Source organism: Chiloscyllium punctatum, chromosome 39 (assembly GCF_047496795.1).
Source record: "Chiloscyllium punctatum isolate Juve2018m chromosome 39, sChiPun1.3, whole genome shotgun sequence".
NCBI classification, from domain to species: Eukaryota; Metazoa; Chordata; class Chondrichthyes; order Orectolobiformes; family Hemiscylliidae; genus Chiloscyllium; species Chiloscyllium punctatum.
Genome location: NC_092777.1, coordinates 29236455 through 29260684, shown reverse-complemented (window position 1 = coordinate 29260684; position 24230 = coordinate 29236455). Strand labels below are relative to the sequence as shown.

Sequence of the window (24230 nt, the reverse complement as noted above, 5' to 3'; positions counted from 1 at the left end):
AATATCCTCGAGCCTGAGATGTCTGATCTCCAACAAACAAGACCATTTTGCTGTGTGTCAGGTATGACTCTATCCACCAAAGAGTTTGCCCTCTGATTCCCATTGATTCCAGTTTTGCCAGGGCTCTTTGAGACCACACTCAGTCGAATGCAGCCTTGATGTCAAGGGCTGTCACTCTCACCTCGCCTCTAGAATTCAGCTGTTTTGTCCGTGTTTGAACCAATGCTGTAATGAAGTCAGGAGCTGAGTGGCCCTGGTGGAATCTAAATATTTTAGTAAACTTCTTTGCTGCCTCCAAGGTATCACATCCCTCCTAAGGTATGACAATCAACATCTTCACCGTCAGCTTCCCCTTGAATCAAGAATGGCGTCAACTCAGGGTTGTACATTTCAAGCGCGTGTCTTTCCATGACTGAACAGACTGATTCTCGACCCACAGATCTCTGGCTACATGGAGCAGGATATCCCATGAGGTACTGGGCTCTGGAGTGAAATATTGCCTTTTTTCCCTTTTCTTTTGCTAATCATCATTAAGGTGTTTGGACTGAAAACGTGCTGCAGCTTGATGGACAAGTCAGTGCCATTTTGAGCAAATAGTTTAGAGTCCCATTTCCATCATTAACTGCACTTTATAGAATCCCTACAGTGTGAAACAGGCCCTTTGGCCCAACAAGTCCACGCTGACCGTCCAAAGAGTATCCCACCCAGACCCATTCCCCTATCCTACTACTCTACATTTCCCCTTGCTAATGCACATAGCCTACACATCCCTGAACACTATGGGCAATTTCGCCTGGTCAATTCACTTAATCTGCACATCTTTGAACTGTGGGAGGAAACCAGAGCACCCGGAGGAAACCCGTACAGACACAGGGAGAATATGCAAACTCCACACAGTCAGCTGCCCAAGGCTGGAATTGAAACTGGGTCCCTGGCGCTGTGAGACAGCAGTGCTAATCACTGAGTCACCATGCTGCTTATCCTGCCATCTTCAAAGATTTATGGGCACACAGCACAGGGTCTGATAATTCTTCCGTTCCCTTTAAAATTGGATCATTTAGTGAAGGGCTTCCCAACCTATGGATCATAGACCCACGTGAGATTCTGGGGTCGTAATCTCCAAGGCAGCAATGATTGGCATGTGGCTCGGACTGAAATACTAACAGCTGCTAGGTCCTTTTAAATCCTTTTTTAAAAAAATTTATGTGCGTGGCCTAATGAACCTATGCCTGATTTGATGCCTAAAAAAAGGGGGCTTTGAAAAGGTAAATGGTCAAGACAAAGGTAAAGACAAACCATTTGAAAAGGTAAAGACAAACCATTTTATAAAGTGTGCAGTTGAGAGGATTTATGCAGAGCTGCTGCCTGTGAGTAATTTAGATTTCAAATAAGCAGCTGCAGAATTCTAATTGCTGTGGCAAGCACAGATCAGACTTCTGGATTGTAACCAAGCATTACAAAAAAACATACTGCAAAACTGTAAAATAGGATAACTATAATCTCTCATTCCGAAAGTAAATAGATCTGATTGTACTGCATGTAAAACCAAGTCTTCTCCTCCAAATTAAGTGAGGACCATCACCTATTACCCCTGAAGACTTAAATCTCTAATAGCTCCCACATATCCCCCACCATCCCAAAAGAAGCAGAGACATACGAGTAAAAACAGACAGACATTTTCAAACAAGGTCCAGCATACAACGACACACAGTGATAATTCCATATCTGATTGAGACAAGGGCATGGCCCTTGAGTTTTGGAATAAATTCAAGGTGCATTGGAACACCAACAGCCTTCGTCATTGAGGTTAATTGTTATTGTGTGGAACTCCTCCTTCAGCATTTTGTAAATTGGAGCATTCCCAATTTGGAAAGGCCATTTCAAATGCTTCGTCATTCCGTAATTGGGGTGAGGAGATGGAGGCCTGAACATTTTGAGTGCACCCTGGCTAATATCCCTGATGCAGGTCTTGATTCAGAACGCTGCAAAAACAAATGCAAACTAATTGATTTCAAATGCCAGAAATCTCACTTTCGATGATATCACTCGTGACTCAGGGTCAGCTGGGTCTATACTTTTGGCACCAAATGTACACCAAATTCCTGCAATATCCGGGAAATTCATGTGTGTGGGGCTTATAAACTGGGCAAGTTATAAGTGAGCAGGGGCTTTCTGGCAACAGAATCTTAACAATACTGCAAATGGATTGAGAATGGGGGAGAGAAGGTTGAATGTAAAATTGGCTTGAAGCAATTGTGTGCATCATCTCTTAGGGAAGAAAAGGCACAATATTGCCCTTATGATGGAGAAATGCTGAAATATTTCAGAACATTTGGGGTTATTATGGAAAATAGGAGAAAGTGAGGACTGCAGATGCTGGAGATCAGAGTCGAGAGTGTGGTGCTGGAAAAGCACACCGGGTCAGGTAGCTTCCGAGGGGCAGGAGAGTTGACGTTTCGGGCATAAACCCTTCATCAGGAATTTCATCATGAAGGGTTTATGCCTGAAACATTGACTCTTCTGCTCCTCAGATGCTGCCTGACCTGCTATGCTTTTCCAGCACCACACTCTTGACTTATTATGGAACATCCCTTAGAACCTCCTCTATTATTCGGAGAACACATTGTGGACCAACTGAACATGATGCTTATCCAATAATTCAATATAGTTATAGCAACAGACATGCTTAATATTTTCTTGTGTGTATTTCCATTGTCAGTTTGAGTAAGTATATCATTATCAATGTCATTAGATGATAACAGATCTCAGTTGTGAATGTCAAGATTTATTCCCCACGGACCAGTTAGTCTACAGCCCCCATCCTCCTGCACCCATTCCCCAGCTATCAGCTCCAGACTGTAGTTCTGGGATCCTGCCTTACTGTTTGGTCGCAGCAGGTCTGCCAACCCTGAGCTTTATCATGGTTGTGTCCAGATGCCAGATTTCATGAAAACTGTAGATGCATGAAGAGTTTTGGCTACAACATAAATATAGATTGAAGCTCCGATAACAGTGCTACTAAAAGTGATTCCCTTTTCAAAACTAATAGATTGAAGCTAATTGTAGTATGAGCTGTGCTGAGATTTGTGGCAGAATCATGTAAGAAGTCCACTGAGTCCAATCCCAACAGCAGAACAAATTACACTATCTTTTATGGTTCTCATGAGTAGTTTAGCCAGTTTCCAGTTGAACAAGTTGCCAAATAAGAGGGACTATTGCTTGTTAAAAACCTTGTTGATGGAGCGACATGTCTCATTAATATTTAGCCCTCTCTTATCAACGAGGGAGATATTGAGAATTTTTGGCACGGACACCAGAGTGGGTACCTGACAAATTCAGCATGCTGTTTGCTCCAAAGGATCTCCATATGGGCACTGGGCTCCAACATCTTAGGGCAGGCTCCATGAGCACTGTCCACATGCACTCCACAACCACAGACATTGGCTTCCAATACATGCCGCCCTCTAAGGATCCTCATGGCGCATCTCCAATACACTTATAGGACACCTCTGCACTTCAGTGCTGCACTGTCACTGTAATGCTGCAGTAAGGACACTGTGTGCTCAGGGACACACACCTAGCTCACAGACTGACCAGACTGCATCTCCTGGCTCTTCACTCACGGTCATAGCATGCACTCACTCTGAGCCGAGCCGGACACTCACAGCATTCCTGTCTTAAATTGCATTTTTGTGCTTTGCCCTTTCAGCCAGAGATACCAGGCTTGTATTTCCAACTTGCCTTGCCGCTGAGGGAGATGAAAGTGGGTGCCACAGCTGTTATTTTTGGTGTAGGTGAGGAGGTGTCCTGAACAAATGAGAAGGCAGTGCAAAGGGCAAGGATGTTAAGTGGCCAGGGTAGGGATGGGTAAGAGCAAATGAGGGAAGATGTTTCCTGGAATAGTAAGAAGGATTGAGCTCAGCGTGAGTTGGGTGTGGTAGTAGAGCAGAATGAGTGTTAGGTATTGGAGGGAAGATGGTGGCGCTAATGACAGCAGACTGGAGAAGGCCATTAAACTTCTTTCTATGGTACAGTCCATTTCTCCAAATGGCTGAGATTACTTTAACCTAGGTGGAACCTCAGAACAGGCTGGCATTGTTTGGTGTCATGGTCTCCACTAGTAGTCTTGAGACAAGAGGAAATCCTGCCTGGGCACCAAAGTATCTGGCAGGACTTCCAGGTCTCTGTGCACAGATTTGTCATGTCTGAGGTAAATGTCAAGAACCATGCAGGGCAGCTCCAGACTGAGAGCTAGTCCGGGTGTGCAACAGGAATTTAAAGATGGCATGGATGCAAGGGACACTGGTGAATTGTGGGATACTGGCTGAGTGGTGACTTGTTCTCAGAATAGCATGATCCAAGAAGGGGTCGGAATTGGTCATAAGGGACACCATGGGGTCAGGTAGGTAGTTAATGCACAGTTTTAGTAACACATGATAAGACAACTCACTATGCCTCATGGCACCAATCCCCCAAAACACTCATTGCAACTTGGACTTAGTCAGTAAAAAAAAATAAGATTCAGCCTTTTGTCTTTCCACCATGTCTGACTTGTTGGTAGCTGTGATTTCTAAAGAAAATTACAACTGGAATATTTGCAACAGTAGCAATATTGGCCTTTTCTCCAAGTTTAAGTGATTTTATTCTTGCATGGAATGGTGTGGCTGTTGTTGACAAGGCCAAGTTTTGTTGCTCATCTCCAAACTCCCTTAAACTGAGTGACTTGCTGGGCCATTTCAGAGGGTTGTTAAGAGCCAATCACATTGCTGTGGGTTTGGAGTCACATGTAGGTCAGACCAGGTACGGACAGCAGATTTTCTTCCCTAAAAGGATATTAATGAACAAGATGCGTTTTTATACTGCCTGACAATGGTCAATGTAGTCACCACCACCGATGTATCAGGTTTATTAAATGAATTTAAATTCCAACAATTACTATGGGGAGGTTTAAACTGACGACTCTGGAACATTAGCTTCATCCTCTAAATTATGAGCTGTGTGTCATTTCCACCAGACAACCACCTCTCATTTATTAGAAATGATTGTATTTCATTGCCATTTTCAAGCCTCCTGCTTCATTATTATGATCTGGGCCTAACTACCCCAGCTTTAGCGTCCTTGCTCATTCCAGCCACCCACTTTCTGGCAGTCTGACAGAGTCCCCCTGTCCCAGCCTTAGATATCCGAGGCTATTACCGTCATTTGCATTCTGCACACTCACTGTTTTTCGCTTCGTGCACTCACTACCTTGTGGCCTGGAGCAGGACAAAGGATCTCACCACTTGATTGGTTTTTCACCTCCAACCCTCCTCTTGTCACGACACTCTCTCATTCAACCCCATCCAGAAGAGGAATCCATGTGTAAGACTCTGCATTGAAATGCAGTGATGAAGGGCTTTTGCCCGAAACATTGATTTTCCTGCTCCTCGGATGCTGCCTGACCTACTGTGCTTTTCCAGCACCACTCCAATCTAGAGACTGAGATGCAGTGGCCTTGTTCAGGTAAACACAGCAAAATGACACTCACACCTTGATGTCTGCTATGATAGGATCAAGGTCTCGAGATATGCCTGGAGATAGTGAGTTTTAGGTTCCACATATAGAAAGAAAGGGACAATGTGAGAGAAACAGGAGTGGGAAAGTGGAACAAGAAAAGACATGATGGAAGGAGCAAAGTAAAAAGAGAAGCAGGTGAAAAATTAGGAAAATTATTGATGGGATTAGAAGTACTGGAAGAGAGCTTATAGACAATGGGAGAGTCTGAACAATAATCAGAGACAATCAGATACACAGGAAAAATATATGAACATATGATGATGATTGAAAGGAATAAGATCCTTTGTCCATCCACCCCCACAACATAAACTCTGATGTTTTATACATTTCCCACCACACTCTCCTGATAATAGAGGTGACAAACTAAATAGAAACTCCAGCCAACAGCAGGAAATGGACATTTGGAAAATTCCTTTTCAGGTGATTATAACTTGCCCAGAAGATTCCTCTAGTTACGATAATTTGCTGCAGTTTCCAGATTTTCAAAGAGCTGATCTCTGGCCAGAAACAGACCCTGCTCTAGTTTGAAGGAATTTAGAGAATCAGAAATTATAGGCTCCCTATTCCCTGGCAGCAGAATCTCTTCTAGCATCTAACCTGGTTCCATTACTGTGACTGAGAGCCCTGGGCCTTCCTAATCCATACAGTTTACACATGAGGGAATGTCGAGAGGAACCAATTTGTAATATAACAGGGCTCAATACATACAGACAGACATGGAAGGAGAAACACAAAGAATGGGAATGCAGGGAGAGAGAGTTTGATTTATTCCCAAATGTTATGTGTTACTGACAAGGCCAGTATTTATGGACGACTCCCAAATACCCTTGAGAATACAACAGTGAGTTGTCTTCTTCAGTTGCTAGATTACTTCACAGGGCAGTGACATTAATGTGGGTTATATATGGATTAGTGGTGCTGGAAGAGCACAGCAGTTCAGGCAGCATCCGAGGAGCAGCAAAATTGATGTTTCGGGCAAAAGCCCTTCATCAGGAATATGATGTGGGTTTGCAACTATTGCTCAAAATATGCAAACTCAACAAATTTCTTTCCCTGAAAGACATTACCAGTTTGGGTTTTACAACAACCTGTTGCGTTGTCACCATTATCGATACTAATGGTTTATTCCAGATTTACTTGATTAACTCATTTCAACCTGAACATCTGCTGTGGTGCAATTGTGAACTCACAACTCTGCTTGATACTGCAGGCTTCTGTAATATTACTAACCGTGCTATCATTCCCATTTTATATTTTTTATTATTCAAATTAAGATTCCCATCATATTAGACCATAAGACCATAAGACATAGGAGTGGAAGTAAGGCCATTCGGCCCATCGAGTCCACTCCGCCATTCAATCATGGCTGATGCGCATTTCAGCTCCACTTGCCAGCGTTCTCCCCGTAGCCCTTAATTCCTCTAGACAACAAGAACCTATCAATCTCGGTGGAAGTCAAGCAACTCTCTAGCTAAATCCTTTATATCGGAATTGTTTTAAGGCTCCATTGAATAATGACATGGGGAAAAAGAAAGTAAAGTAGTTTAGCTCTCATAAATTCAACTTTCAAACAGAAAGATAAAGTAAAAATCCTGATTACCGTGTTCGAGCTGAATCCATGTCCAATACAAGTTTTGCTAAATGTTTTCTCTGTTTTTGAATATTAGGAATGTCCACCTAAAGGAGAAAAACAGTGCAATTCATCCTTTTTATTTGATTGAAAATAATAACTTACTTTTGATAGCATATTTTGAATTTTTCAAACTAAGATTCCCATCAGTGGAACACAAGGAAACTCAACAATTAAAACATTGAGATAAGAAATCTGTATTTAGAAGCTTTGGACACCTCTCTCAAATCTCATCTAAAAATTTCCTATTCTAAAGGAGAGCAGTCCAGATTACAGAATGATTGAGTCAGTGAACTAAATTCCGGCAGATGGAGTGCAATTTGGAAAAATGCAAAGTTGTCCACTTTAGCTAGAAGAACAAAAAAATCATAATATCACTTAAATGGAGAATAATTGTGGAAATCCAAGATGCAGAGAAATTAAGTGTTCTGGTGTCTGAGTGACAAAAGGTTAGTATGCAGGTACAACATGTAATCAAATAGGCTAATGGAATGCTATCCTTTATTATGAGATGAACTGAACATCAAAGTAAGGTTGTTATTTCAATTTTACAGGATAGCAGTGGGACTGCATCTTGAATTGTGTGCAATTTTTGTCTCCTTATTTCAGGAAGGATGTGAAGGCATTGGAGGTGGTTTGCAGGGGGTTTATTCGATTGAGAGCTGGAATGTATGGATTGTCTTGTGATGAAAGATTGAACAGACTGGGCATGTTTCCATTGGAGTTTAGAAGAATGAATGGTGACATTACAGAAGTGTATAAGACTCTGAATGGTCTTGACAAAGTGGATGTGGAAAGGATATTTCCTCCTGTGGGTGACTCCAGCAAGTAGGAGGCATTGTTTTAAAATTAAGGTCGCTCTTTTAGGATGGAAATGGGCGTGATATCTTTTCCTTTCAGAGGGTTTTGTTTCAGTACTTTCTGCCTCAGATGGCAGGGGTTATTGAATATTTTTAAGACAGAGGTGAATACATTCATGTTTGGCAAGGGAATTAAAGTTATTGGGGATGAATGGGAATGTGGAATATGAAACATAAATGGATCAGCTGTGATCTTATTGAATGACAGAGCAGGTTCGAGTGGCTGTATTGCCCACTTCTGTTCCTATTTCATACGTTTGTATACAGCTTGTCCAAGTAATTGAAATCCCTCAGTACTTGGGACCATCCTTGAGAATCTGCTCTGTGTCATCTCCAAAGCAATGTTTCCTACAGTATTTTCCAGTGTGGCCTCATTTCAATACATGAAAGTGAATGGAGACCTGACTCCAATAAATGCATTTTAGAGAACCATTGACAAAACAAAAATCTGTGTTTTGAAAGTTCTTTGTCAAATTGTTCTAATTTAATTTCCTTTTGTAGGTTTGTGTCAAGCTATCAGAATTCTATGATAATTGAAATTCAGTGAAAGTCCTTTCCTCTTGTTGACTGTACTGCACATTATCCTCTATAATGATGGCAGCCATTCACCTTAGCTTGCCAGCATGAGAAGCTCCTCAGCTGACATCTCACTTGGTGTGAATGCTGGACTGGTAGCTTCTTTATTTTTGGGGTCCAGCCCACACATGAATCCTCTCCAGCCAGCCATAAATCTGTTGTTCTCCTCAACCACAGCTCATTGAGCAAGTGAGACAGGAGCTGGACAAGGCAGGACTTGCTGCCACTAGGACCTCACTGCAGGGCACAGTCTTGGAGGAAGGGAAGCTTGTGATCTCACTTATACTTCAAGGACACTGCAAGGGGAACTCATGACCCAGCGTTTGGGAAGCACTCTTCTAAAACCCGCACACCTTCCCTAATGTATGGTGCCGAGGATAACCTGGCTATAACCTCCTTTATGGGAAGGAATTTTGTGTACAGAAAAGTGGTTGATGGAACATGATCATGTTGATTACACATCAGAAAATGTTGTGGTTCCTTTCATGTGGTTGCAGTCTGTCATCTCGGCTTTATTGACTACCTCTGGGTGATTTTCTTCTTGGAGTTTTTGATCTCAACTAAACTTACATAAAATGCTTTTAGTTTTCTTTGGAACCACAGAGAATCACTAATCTAGGGTCGAGCACTGAAGAATCCAATGTCACCAGCTGCAATAAAAAAGTACCTTTCTGCAGCCAACTGACATTTCAAAATGCAAGGGCATATAATGAATACTGGAAATAATCAGCACTAAAAATAATTCTGGCCACAGGCATTAAATTGTGATAAAATCATCGAAGGCAACATGTGCACAAGAACAGTATGATAGAAAGTAATCACAACACAATTAGATAAAACAGAGTATGAAAGGAAAACATAGAAAAGGCAAAGGACAGAACTAACTAAATATGTGTTTCTTCTGAGTAAGAAGTGAGGACTATTTTTAAGCATCACCCGGTCATAGTTCCAGGACCTATAAATGGATACGTAAATGTGATAAGTACTCAAGGAGTGGCATATTGAGCACAGATTCCCCAGGAACTGAGGGAGGAAGGGGGGCAATTAGATTGAGGCAACTGTTTGAGGGTAAATCCACACTGGAAATCAGGGAGCCTTAAAAAGCTAGTTGATCAGAGTTCAGGACCAGCATGTACCTGTAGGATGAAAAGTAAAGGTGGCAAGATTTGGGAAATCTTGAATGACAAGGGATATTGCAAGTTTAATCAAAAAGAATAAGGAAGCATATGGAAGCTTTAGGAAATTGAAATCAGACAAAATCTTTGATGAATATAAAGAAAGTCGGAAAAAGTACTTAAACGAAGAATTAGGAGGGCTTAAAGGGCCCTTAAACGTCCTAGGCAAGTAGGATTAAGGAGAATCCAAGGCATTGAACAGGAAGACAAGGAGCAGAAGGGTAGCTAGGGAAAGGATAGATCCACTCAAGGATAAAGGAGGGAATTCATGCATGGAGCCAGAGGAAGTGGGTGAAATCCTTCATAAGTACTTTGCATCAGTATTCACCAGGGGAAAGGACATGGATGGTATGGATGACGATATGGATTATATGGATGATGGTAAGATTGGGGAGAAGTATGTTGATATTCTAAGGCATGTTAATATTAAAAAGGGGATAATGTTGGGTGTCTTGAAAACATTAAGGTAGGTAAGTCCCCAGCACCTGATGAGGTTTTCCCAAGATACTGAGGGAGGAGAGGGAAGAGATTGCTAGAGTCTTGACAGAGACCTTTGTATACCCTTTAGCTACAGGCGAGGTCCCAGATGACCAGAGAATAGCCTAAGTAAATTCTATCTCAATCTGTCTTTGATCTTCAAGAATGTGATCTGACCTATTATCTTCTTCAACTGTTATTTTTATTTCAGATGCTTTGTTTTTATTATATAGGAAGAGCTCCTGGCTATCCAGGGAAATCTCAACACAATTCTTACCTCAGCTAACACAAACAGTGGCTCTATCACATCTCGTTCTATCTGTAGCTCGAAGAGGATAAGTTCCTGGGCTAGCCTGTCTTCTGTGTCACCGCACATCTTCAGCATCTTCCTGTAAAGAAGCAGGACATGAGCCACATTATATTGAACTCTTTCTGCAGAAGCTATCATTATAAATGAACCGTAATATTCCTTTTGAGGTTTAATTTTCATTTTCGAAAAGGCAACAGCAATCCCAATTACATAATTTGGAATTTGCAGAAACAACATAAATATTTTCGAAGCAAAATGTGTAAGTTTCCATTTCTGTACAAAGTCAGCTACAGTCACTGGGAGATCTTTGGTTCGATTTTTTTTGGAAACCTGGCATAAACAAAGTCTCAACCTCATCAAAAAGGTTGTTTCTTGACAATATGTTGCCATTTGGCATGTTGTGTAACTTTTAAACTTGCCTGTGAAGCACTCACCCTGTACATTACCTGGAAGGTAGATTTTAGATTATTTGTTGGCCATGTATTTAAAGGAATAAAATCATTGCACAAGATTGTAACTATTTTATCTGCATTACATTTCCCAAATTACTCTAATGTATCAATACATTAAGCTGAGATATCCTAACTATATAATTTCTTTGTAACAAATAAGTGAAACACTTCTGTTCTGATAGTCATAACAGAGCCCATAGTCTATCGATTAGTTTTCACAATTCTGTGGTACTCAGTATTTCTCTCAGTCCAATTGCTGTTCCTTCCTTTACAACCAGAGCAATTCAGAGCTTCCTGTCCATCAAAATCAGATTTAGTTGCCCATTTCTCTCATTTGTTATCCACGGCTCTTTGCCATGTGCACGTTGACTGTCATGCATTCCCATGTAACTCCACCTCAGAATGTGGTTTTATGTGTCTGAAATTTATTGAAACACCATAAGAAATAGGATTATGAGTAGGCCATTTGGCCCCTCAAGTCTGCTCTGTCATTCCAGAGCATCATGGCTAATCCAAATTCCTCACATCCATTTTCCTGTCCTTTCCCCATAATCCTCAAGGATTTATCTATCTCACCTTAAATGTACACAAGGACTCTGCCCCCGTAGCTCTTGGCAGCAAAGAACTCCAAAGACTCACAATCCTCTGAGAGAAGAAGTTCCTTCTCATCTCTGTCTTAAATTGATGCCCCTTTATTCTGAGACTACACCCTCTGGTCCTAGACTCTCCCATGAGGGGAAACATCATCTCAGCATTTACCCTGTCAGGCCCCTTAGGAATCCTATAGGTTTCAATGAGATCACCTCTCAACCTTCTAAATTCCAGTTAGTAGGATGCCAATTTGTTTAATCTTTGCTCATAAGACAATCCCTCCCTACCTCATGAACCTTCTGTGAACTACCTCCAATGACATGATATCTTTCCTTAAATAAAGGCACAAAACTACATGCAGTACTCTAGATTGAACAGCTGCAGTAAGACTTCCCTACACTTCTACTCCAACTCCCTTGAGATAAAGGCCAGCATTCCATTTGCTTTCCTGATTACTTGCTGCATCTGTGTTTTAGCTTTCTGTGTTTTGTGTACAAGTCCCCCCAAGTCCTTTAGTGTTGCAGTTTTCTGCAACTTTTTTTTCATTCAAATAACACTTTGTTCTTTTTCTCTCTCTTTTAAAATGAACAACATTACATTTTGAAGAAAGTGATATTTTGCAACTGTTATTTGCACTCCAATGTTACAAAGTGCTGCTCATGGAGAGTGGGATGCTGTATTATTCCACATGGCAAAGTCTACATTGAATATAATTAAATATCAGCCTAACTTTTCAAGGTTTTACTGCATACTGCAAATGGGACAGCATCACTCAATTGTGACAGTGTGGCAACCCAGAAGGCACAGCCCTTAATGCTTTGGGGACAAGGGTTCAAATCTTACCATTATATAGAGCTGGAATATAGAGCTAGTCTCAGTGATCATGACCATGACAACCATCATTAATTTTTCTAAAAACTTATCTGGATCATGAATGTCCTTTAAGGAAGGAAACCCTCATCTGCTCTTGTCTCCATGTGACTCCAGATCAACAGCAATGTGGTTGACTCTTAACTGCCCTCTGAAATGGCTTAGCAAACTACTCAGTTCGAGGGTAATTAGAGCTGACCAATATGTGCTAGACTTGCACATGAAAATAAGAAAGCACTTCTTTTAGGCACTAGCAGAAAATTCTTCAGCAAGCTAATTCCAGGATGATAAAGTTATAGGCTTCTTCATGCATACTTGGGGTTAAATGTTTGGGAGCCCCTGGAACTTTCCATATGATGAAAACAGGCCCTTACCACAAGGCTGAAAGCAATAGGGGCTAGGACCATTTCTTCTTGGCTTGGCATCATTCTGCACATATAGTATAAATATTAACAATGGGGTATTCAGCCACTCCAAGCTGCAGTTAACAGTCTGTCCAAAATTATCAATATATATCATGCTGGGTGAGTCCTGCTGAAAGCTGCCCTGCAAACTGTGCAACTGGTTTGGTTTTTAATTATTAAGCTTAATTTTTAGACATCTCAACCCAAAATGTATTTTGGCACTTTAAGATATTTTAGCAATTTAATACTGACCTGGATCTTATGTTTAAATGATAGTAGATCACCTGAGACAGGTAGTTGTGCAGTGAGGCTGACAATCACGGTCACCAGGTTTATTTTGTGTGCTGCAAATGCTGATGGGACATTTGGGAGGAGATTCAGGTTTGGCTTGGTCAATTCTAATTTGTTTTTAGGCACAAAATGGAGTTTTCAAAATACAATGATACCACTTTCCCTCAGCTTGCAACTTACTAGGTTAAATAGATCTCTGTATCCACCAACTTGTTAAACCCAGGCTGACAAAACACAGTAGTGTAAAATTCAAAGACAAGGGATCTCACAGCACTGTTTTCTGAAAGCTACATCACAGCAGTTCCAATGTAATAGGTTGTGATGTTTCTTCTGGTATCCGAGGAAAGAGCGGCTAACCTCCTTAGAAAAACAATGTGATTGCAGTTTTACTAATCACCCAACACAACACCACTAACTGAACAAAATACTATACCTCATACAATATATCAAGTTGGTTTTCAAAATCTTACTGATGATAATTTACTTTGCCACTGACTGAAATTTGGAAAATCAAGGCTAAGATATAAATATATCTAATTGTAAAACATTAAGGGTGAATTTGTATATTTATTTTAATGTAACTGAAACTGCCAAGAAGTATTTAATAAATTTGTATGTGCAAACAAATCAAAAGTCTTCATGGATAATTCATTCAGTTACATGTAGGGAGTATCTCCAGGCCCCCACACTAGCAGAGAAAGATAGCACTGCTGATGCAATCACTGTGTGCCTGGAGTTAGAAGGGGCAGTTGACTTGGTTCACATTCACTGAGTGTTGTCACTGATGCTCAAGAATCCCTTTCCATCCTCAGCTCTGTGTTTTCAATGCTCACCTTTCCTCCCGGCTTCATTCAGCCCCAAGATCTCTCACTTGCCACTTCACTCGGCATCCCGATGGCCTGTGCAATGGTGGTCACTCTGCTCCTGACCCCTCACTGCCTCCCTCCCACTCACACTGAGCGAGATGGAGACAGTGAGGCATCAGGTGTGGTGAGGATTAGTGCTTGGAGTGGGGCAATGAGCAAATCGCAATCCGAAGACTTGAATTAATTTTAAACATTCAGGAAACGCCTTCTGTTTTGTTTCTATTCTTTATTGCTGGCACCTGGCTGCTGCGTTGCTAGTAGTGACAACACAGGTACTGTGACTGGATGGGCAGTGAGTGTGTCCCATCCAGTTGTGGTGACAACAAACACAATCAGATCTGATTAGAATCAAAGAACATAAGGAACAGGAGCAGGAGTAGGCCACTCAGCCCTTGATATTGTGCCACCAATCAATAAGATTATGGCCTTAGCTCCACTTTTCTTCCTGTCCCTCATAACCCTTGCTGCCAAAGATCTGCCCAACACAATTAAGTATATTCAAAGATCTAGCTTCCACTGGGAGTCAGTGAAAAAAAATTCTTTGTCATCACCATCTTTGTTGAAACAACGTCCCGAATTCTAGATTCTCCTCCTGAGGTGGAACTATCTCTCAGCAGTAATATATGTTCTGTGATATACTGCACAACTTTGGACAGGTGTCACCTTTGCCATACACTGTGCACTATTCATAAAATAACTTCAAAACTTAAATTAGTTCATGTCATAGAGATGTACAGCATGGAAACAGACACTTTGGTCCAACTTGTCAACCAGATATCCTAAATTAATCTAGTCCCATTTGCCAGTATTTGGCCCATATCCCCCTCAACCCATCCAGATGCCTTTTAAATGTTGTAATTGTACCATTCTCCTCCATTTCCTCTGGCAGCTCATTCCACCAAGCACTACTCTCTGTGGGAAAAAGTTGCCCCTTTAGGTCCCCTTTTACATCTTTCCCATCTCACTTTAACCTGTGCTTTTTAGTTCTGGACCCTCTCACCCAAGGGAAAAGACCTTGGCTATTTACCCTATCCATGCCCCTCAAGATTTTATTTTGAAGCAATTTGGCAAGACAGTATTTCCAGTAATGAGGAACAGAGTTTTATTCTTTCATGAGTTGTGGGTATCACTGACAAGGGCAGCATTAGCTACCCATTCCAAATTGCCCCTCAAAAGGTGATGGTGAGATAAAGATTGATACAGAAATGTCCCATTTTCCTTCATTAGAATATAATTATCACCTACAATTTGTTGTATATCAGGTTGTGATAGAGTCTCATACAGATCTGTGTGGGGACAAGCCAAACAGAGAGATGCATGAGAATTCCTAGAAGCATGGCATTCCAACCAGAACTCTGTCAACAAACACAGTGACTTGGATCCCATTTTCCACCCCCGAGAGAAAAACACAGGAAATGACATCATCGTGGGAAATGACGTCACCAACCCAAGGAAACCCAAACATATAAATAGGAAGTGGGCTACACCACCAGTGCTTCATCCAGAGGTTCAGTGAAGATGTTACCTAGTATGGTGATGAAACATCTAAAATCGAACCTTCCAACACAGCCAGCAAACCTACATCCAGATAGTTAGGACTGTTTGCTGTGAAAGAGGCATTGGGGGTTTGAAGACATATGTATACACAGATTGAGTGAGTCAGCAAAAATCTAGCACATGGACTGTGCTGTGGAAAAACATAAAGTTGTTCACTTTCATAGAATCCCTATAGGGTGGCAACAGGACATTTGGCCCAACAAGTCCACAGCGACTCTCCAAAGAATAACTCACCCTGACCCATCCCCCTACCCTACATTTACCCCTGACCAATGCACCTAACTTGCACATCCCTGAACACTATAGGCAATTTAGCATGGCCAGTTCACCCAACCTGTATATCTTTGGATTGTGGAAGGAAGCCAGAAGCACCTGAAGGAAACCCACGCAGACACAGTGATAATGTGCAAACTCCACACAGACACTTGCCCAAGGCTGGAATCGAACCCGGGTCCCTGGTGCTGTGAGGCAACAGTGCTAACCACTGAGCCACCGTAGTAGGAAGAATGAAAAAGCAGAGCATTACTGAAATAGCGAATGCCAGTTTCTAGTACATGAATCTCAAAATTTTAGTGTGCATGTACAGTTTATAGTCATAAGCCTAATCAGACATTATTCTTTATTATGAGAGGAATTAAATACTAAAGTAAGGTTTTGATGCTTCATTTACGCAGGGCATTAGTGAGACTGCAACTCAAATATTGTGTGCAGTTTTGGTACTCCTTCTTTAAGCAAGGATGTAAATGCATTGGAGGTGATTGAGAGGAGTTTCACTTGACTGATATGTGGAGTGAGTAGGTTGTCTTGTAAGGATCGGGTAAACAGACTGGATTTGTTTCCACTTCAGTTCAGAAGAGTGAGGGACAATTTTACTGAAGTGTAAAGGTTCCTGAATGACCTTGACAAGTTTGAAGGGTAAAGGATGTTTCTTCTTGCAGCTGAGTGTAGTACTTGCTGCATGAAAAATATTTTTCTCTCATTACATTTCCTTTTTTTTGGCAAAATGGCTCACATCTATGCCTTCTCAGTCTTAATCCTTTTATGAGGGAACAACTTCTCAGTTCAACCCATTATGAGTTTGAAAATCTCTATCAATTGTCCTCTTAATCTTTTGCACTTGAGGTAAACACTAACAATTTCTCTAATTTATCTTGATAGTTTAAATTTCTCCTTCTTGCAATTACTGTTGTTAACTTCCATTAAACCCTCTCCAATGTGTTCACATCCTTCTTGATGTGTGGTACCCAGAACAGTACACAATATTCCAGCTGAGGTCTTACTAATGCCTTATATAAGTTCAACATATCACCCTTATTCCTTTACTCAATGTCCCTGTTAATAAAGCCAAGGATACTTTATCCATTAATTTTTCATTATCTGTCCTTTATTGACAAATGCACATATACCTGGGTCTCACTGCTTCTGCACACCTTTTAGGGTCGCACCCTTTATCTTATACTATATCACTAAGTTCTATCTGCCAAAATGTATCACCTCACACTTCGTTGCATTCATCTCCATCTGCCAATTGTCCACCCACTCAATCAAATTGAAAATGGTCTTTTGTTGTTTTTCATTGTCCTTCTCCAATTTACATGCTTCCAAATTGTGTATCATATCACACATAAATTTAAAAGTTGACCCTGCACTCCAAGATCTAGATCATTAATATAAAGCAGGAACAGAAAAAGGCCTAAAATTGGAGTTTGTACTAAACTCAAATAGGCTGCTGTCAGCTTCCAGCAAAAGGCAAGTTCATTTTATATAAAAATATGCATGAATGGAGAGCTGAATATTACAGGAACTACTGTTCTAGATCAGAGGTTGTTTCCAGCCAATAGGACCCTTGTCTACTTTGCCTCTTTCTCTCCTGACTACAAACACCCTTCATTCCTGAAGAAGGGCTTATGCCCTAAACGTCGATTCTCCTGGTCCTTGGATGCTGCCTGACCTGCTGCACTTTTCCAGCAACACATTTTCAGCTCTGATCTCCAGCATCTGGCAGTCCTCACTTTCTCCTACAAACACCCTTACTCTTAGGATGCTCCCTTCCCCTGCGACTGTCTTCCTACTCATGGATGCATACACCTCTTCTGATTCCTTCAATTTCTGGACTCTCCAGTTTTCCTAATCTATCAAGTCCTGAATTCATTCCGCCCTCTTTGGATCACATCCCTTTCATCACAGTCAAATAAAGTCTGCATCGCCCCCTTGATTGGATCCATATCGACTGTGTCACTGGAATTTCTCTTTCTTTAAGAAGCTACTTGAGGATAGTGCTTGAAGTTCAAATCCTCTATGCTACTACAGGTTTCCCAACTAGTGGCTGTAATGATTGTAACAAGGTCAGCCAGATGGATCTTATAGAGTATGAGTTTCTGATTGGGGCTGTTAATCTGGCTGACAGGTATAAACAGGAGTGTCAGAGTCTCTGTTCACTCTGAGAGCTGCATCAGTGTGGAGGAGTGTCCACATGTAAAGAAAGGGTGATTTGGTGATGGGACACCAGTCTCTGTGGAGTTATTTCACTGCCCACAGCTCATTATTGCAATGCTTGTGAATTGTAGGTTAGGTGTTTTTTAAGATATTGAAAGGCCTTCCCTTATTCCTTTTAAAACATTAGATATGCACATGGGCTTTTGTTTAAAGTTTCATCAGAAATCTTTGACAGTGCAATACTCAGTCACCAATCTGTAAAAGTATGTAACGAAAGCTGGGCATTTCTTCAAACAGATTGTTGAATTTTCTTTCATTTCATTTTTGTAAATTATCTTATACATTGTTAATAATTTTGGCATGTTTATTGTAAGGGTGTTACATTAAATACATGATTGATTTTGTTTTGTTCTTTAATTGTAGATGTATAACAGAGGCAATTAATATGGAAAGCTCTGCATAACACTGATTACAAAAATAGAAATTGCTGGAAAAGCTCAGCAGCTCTATGAAGAGAAATCAGAGTTTCAATCCACTGACCCTTCCTCAGAATTCAGAACTACATGAAATTAGCTGTCTAATATGTGTAAATTTTGTTAGACGCCAAATGGGGCAGCACGGTGGTTCAGTGGTTAGCACTGCTGCCTCACAGCACCAGGGATCCAGGTTTGATTCCAGCCTGAGCAACTGTCTATGTGGAGTTTGCACATTCTCCCAGTGTCTGCATGGGTTTTCCTCCAGGTGCTCCAGTTTCCTCCTACAGTCCAAAGATATGCAGGTTAGGTGAATTGGCCAAGCTAAATTGCCCATAGTGTAAGGTGCATTGGTCAGAGGGAAATAGATCTGGGTGGGTTACTCTTCGGAGGGTCGGTGTGGACCTGTTGGGCCGAAGGGCCTGTTTCTACACTGTAGGGAATCTAAATAAAGAACCTGACTATATTTATGTTTAGTCAATAGGTGGGCAATTTGATAGATACAGATGTGTACATAATTTAATAATTCACTGAATGCACTCATAACTGTCTGTGATAGTTTAAGGTGGCAGGTACTATCCTTTCTTTTGTTCAACCATATCGTGAGGTTAGGATATATCAAGGGAAAATAAAACTAAATCGAGATAATTTATTTGCTGACACCCAATGAATCAGTGTCGCCCTTCAGTAGGGGAACAGGCAAATCAAATATCAAGCAATATTGGAAAGTTGAAAGCAACAATATACTTTAATATGGAAAAATGCAGAGTAATTAGACTAAACAAGGAAAATAATGCACGGGAATCTAAATTAAACAACCTTGGCTGCATGTCACATGGAGCAAGCTGAGAATATTCATGAAAGGTGCACTGAGTTCAACAACACATTGAATGACAGTAGTGCAACAAAACTAACCAAAGAGGTACACCGCATATCGAAAGATAAAAGAAAGTAATTTTAAAATTTTACAGCCATTCAGTAATCCATTTTCTTTTGCATATGCGGTCAAGTGATAATTCAACTGGGTTGGAATATCTGGTCGGCGTGGACGGGTTGGATCAAAGGGTCTGTTTCCATGCTGTACATCTCTATGACTCGATGACTCTATGCCTGGTGTTTCCAATGGTCACTGAATCATTTCTGCAGGATGCCAAACATTGCGGATATGGAAGGGATTTCTTGGGAAATTGAAAGATTTGTGGGGGTAATTCCCCTGGAATCCTCCAAAGTCACCATTTAAATTGCAGAATTTGGAGGGCTATGCTGAAGTTGTAAATAATTACTCAGGAAAAGAGTTAGACATTATCCATTCAACTATTCAACTGAGCCCACACTTGCTACACTGTCCCCCCACCTCAAATATACCTCCCCCAGAGACCTTATACCTCCTCAACCCTGCCCCGATAGCCCCTCTCATCCTAGAACCTGAGGTCCCCAGCCTCTGCATGTGACACCCCCTCACCCTAGGGACTCCATACCACCAACCACTGTATCTGGCACCCCCCACCACTGGCCCAGTAACATCCTGTCATCACTCAGAACCTCACAACTCACACACCCCTCCTGAACCCAACACCAAGCTGCTGAAGCTGACATTAACCGTCAACAACTAGTACTTAAGGCTAGCTCACTCCAGCAGCACCATCAGAAACTTACATCAGCTAACCACTCCGACCAACACAAAACACTACCCTTACCTGGCACCCTACCCACATGGCAAGATACCCCCTACACTGGGCACCATACCACTCTGGCATTATACTTATTTGGCACTAACCCACCTGGCAGCCTACCCCCAACCCACCAGACACTTTACCCACCAAGAGCCCTGCATAACATGCAAACTATCTCTCCTAACTTGGCACATTACTGCTCTGGCCCTAGTCCTACCCGTTTGGCACCTTGCCAACCTAGTACCCGACCTGGCCTCTGGCCCTCTCTGCACTTCTGTACTTACCTTTTGACAGCAGCTCTCCAACTAGCTATCTGTCATGCTGAACCATTAAATTTAACAATATGGCAACTGATGGTTGTGAGAAAGAGGGCGTGGTTTGCTGACTATTCCATGCTGTGGGGGAGCTGTCAGAATGGAGGTACAACTCCGTGTTCCTGATGTTGTCCTGATCATAATCTGTGTCAGAAGTGCAGAATTGTTTCATAAAAATGAAAGAGCAAAGTGGTAATCCTCGGAAAATCTGGCCTTTTGATTAAGTGCATCTCGAACTATTAAGAATCCAGTGAAGACTAAAAACCTTTCTCTCAATGGTCTTGCATTTTCCTTGATGCATATTAGATTCAACATAGATGCTTTCACATTTGTATTGTCATCTTGAAGCAGCACCAAGCACTCACATTTTGCGAAGTTTATAACATAATTAACTTTGGCCAGTCTAATCAAACAGAGCTGTCCCACAAAGATGGGAGGGTTTCTTCCCCAGAGATAGCAGCAAGACATGGGCAGCCTGAGCTAAGGGTCACAGTGCAGATCAGCACCTATGGTTCTCACAAATGGATTCATATCCTGTGCAGGAAGAAGATGAAAAGTCTCGGTGGCACCACCTCCTTACTCTAAGCTGCCAATCATGGGTATCGCTCAGGCTAAATGTCCTACTGCACTGGCATACCATAGGAGGCAAGCCTCTGCATCACATAGATGGTGGAAACTGAAAGACGGACAGTCATCTCATGCTGTCAGTGCTGAAATACTTCCTGGGCACTGTGTCTCCCAATCACATACTGGGTAAAGCCTCAGGACCTGGTATGGTGATGCATGCTCATATAACGCACATAAATCCATTCCCATCATATTCAATCCTCTGCTTCTCAGATAGGATCATATCATGCTCTCCCAGCTATTACTGTATCATCAGAAAACTGGGTTACGTTACACTCTAGCCCCTCTTCCAAGTCCTTCATAGACACAGTAAAAATATTGAGAGCATGGCAATCCACTAGTTACAGCTTTCCAACCTGCAAAAGCCTCCTTAATTCCAAATATCTATCTCCTGTGTATTAGCTGAATCCATCCTAATACATTACCCGCAATAAAGTGCAATAACCAGTGATGTGGCACTGTATTGAAGGCCTCTTGGAAATTTCCTTACATGCATCCATCATTTCCCAATCTATACTTTGCTGGAAAAGCGCAGCAGGTCAGGCAGCATCCAAGGAACAGGAGAATCGACGTTTCTCATTCTTGAAGAAGGGCTGATGCCCGAAACGTCGATTCTCCTGCTCCTTGGATGCTGCCTGACCTACTGCGCTTTTCCAGCAACACATTTTCAGCTCTGATCTCCAGCATCTGCAGTCCTCACTTTCTCCCCAATCTATACTTTGTCTGACACTGAGACCTGTCCCCATCTTTCACTTATGACTTGTCTCTTTTACTTATTTCCACCCAAACTGTTTCCCCATCACAATCTATTTCCCCTATATTAATATTCACTCCCACAATGATGTCTTCCTTTATTAACAAAGCTAGTCTACCTCTTTTTCCTTTTGGCCCATTCTTCTAGCACCTTGAGTACCCTTGAATATTGAGCTCCCCCCTTGGTCAACCTACAACTGTGTCTCTCTATAAAATCAATTATATCACATTTACGTATTTCTATTTTGCCATCAACTCATCTATCATGATAGAAATGCCACATGCATTCAGGAAAGAGCTTTAACCGTTGATATTTGGCCATTTTTACTTAACTCGGGTTCAAATTTTACTGCACTCTTCTATGTATATTTTCCACCTATTGTCACATTTAAATAATCATTTACCTCTTCACTAACATGCATCTCTGCTCTCTGGTATTTTTTATTGACATTTTTTAGAACTTGTTACTTTTAGAACTTTTGAATGAATCCTCCCTCCCATGAATTTGTTTAAAGTCTTACCTACAAACCTAGTTATTTGGTTTGTCAGGACACTGGTTTCAGCATGGTTCAAATAAAGCCAGTTCCAATAGCACAGCTCTAGCTTTCTCTAGTATTGATACCAGTGACCCATGAATCAGAACCACAACGGGTGGATCCTTCACCTCTCACTTCACGTTATTCTCCATCTCAGAACTGAGGTCCTAAAACTTGGTATCAGGTAGGTAACACAGCCTTCAAGACTTACTTGCCTTTGCTGCAGAGAACAATATGTACCCCTAACAATTTTATTCCTGATTACTGCTACATTTCTCTTTTCTCCCTCTTTCTTGAATGGCATTCTGGACCACAGTGCTCTGATCATCCCTGCCATATGTGGCCTTATACATAGAAGGTGCGAGATAACAAGAGTCCAGAGAAAGTATATTCCTGTCAGGGTGAAAGGGAAGGCTGGTAGTATAGGGAATGCTGGATGACTAAAGAAATTGACAGTTTGGTTAAGAAAAAGAAGGAAGCATATGTCAGGTATAGACAGAATATATCAAGTGAATCCTTAGAAGAGTATAAAGGAAGTAGGAGTATACTTAAGAGGGAAATCAGGAGGGCAAAAAGGGGATATGAGATAGCTTTGGCAAATAGAATTAAAGAGAATCCAAAGGGTTTTTACAAATACAAAAGGGTAACTAGGGAGAGAATAGGGCCCCTCGAAGATCAGCAAGGTGGCCTTTATGTGGAGCCACAGAAAATGGGGGAGATACTAAACAAATATTTTGCAACAGTACTTACTGTGGAAAAGGATATGGAAGATATAGACTGGAGGGAAATAGATGGTGACATCTTGCAAAATGTCCAGATTACAGAGGAGGAAGTGCTGGATGTCTTGAAATGGTTAAAGGTGGATAAATCCCCAGGACCTGATCAGGTGTACCCGAGAACTCTGTGGGAAGCTAGAGAAGTGATTGCTGGGCCTCTTGCGGAGATATTTGTATCATCGATAGTCAGAGGTGAGGTGCCGGAAGACTGGAGGTTGGTAAATGTGGTGCCACTATTTAAGAACAGCGGTAAAGACAAACCAGGGAACTATAGTCCGGTGAGCCTGACCTCAGTGGTGGGCAAGTTGTTGGAGGGAATCCTGAGGAACAGGATGTACATGTATTTGGAAAGGCAAGGACTGATTCGGGATAGTCAATATGGCTTTGTGCGTGGGAAATCATGTCTCACAAACTTGATTGAGTTTTTTGAAGAAGTAACAAAGAAGATTGATGAGGGCAGAGCAGTAGATGTGATCTATATGGACTTCAGTAAGGCATTCGACAAGGTTCCCCATGGGAGACTGATTAGCAAGGTTAGATCTCATGGAATACAGGGAGAACTAGCCATTTGGATACAAAGCTGGCTCAAAGGTAGAAGACAGAGTGTGGTGGTGGAGGGTTGTTTTTCAGACTGGAGGCCTGTGACCAGTGGAGTGCCACAAGGATCGGTGCTGGGTCCTCTACTTTTTGTCATTTATATAAATGATTTGGATATGAGCGTAAGAGGTACAGTTAGTAAGTTTGCAGATGACACCAAAATTGGAGATGTAGTGGACAGCGAAGAGGGTTACTTCAGATTACAACAAGATCTGGACCAGATGGGCTAATGGGCTGAGAAGTGGCAGATGGAGTTTAATTCAGATAAATGCGAGGTGCTGCATTTTGGGAAAGCAAATCTTAGCAGGACGTATACACTTAATGGTAAGGTCCTAGGGAGTGTTGCTGAACAAAGAGACCTTGGAGTGTAGGTTCATAGCTCCTTGAAAATGGAGTCGCAGGTAGGTAGGATAGTGAAGAAGGCATTTGG

General features: G+C 41.6%; 1 protein-coding gene across 14 annotated transcripts in view; it reads right to left on the bottom strand.

Annotated features, from left to right (window-relative positions):
- arhgap44a (Rho GTPase activating protein 44a) overlaps positions 1–24230 on the bottom strand; it is a 310627-nt gene that overhangs the window by 81537 nt on the left and 204860 nt on the right. For all 14 annotated transcript variants that reach the window (XM_072558348.1, XM_072558354.1, XM_072558349.1 and 11 more), the window contains exons 5-6: positions 10552–10663; positions 7157–7233 (exon numbers count right to left, since the gene is read on the bottom strand). In XM_072558348.1, the coding sequence (XP_072414449.1) occupies positions 7157–7233; positions 10552–10663 (189 nt within the window). The remainder of the gene's footprint in view (positions 1–7156; positions 7234–10551; positions 10664–24230) is intronic.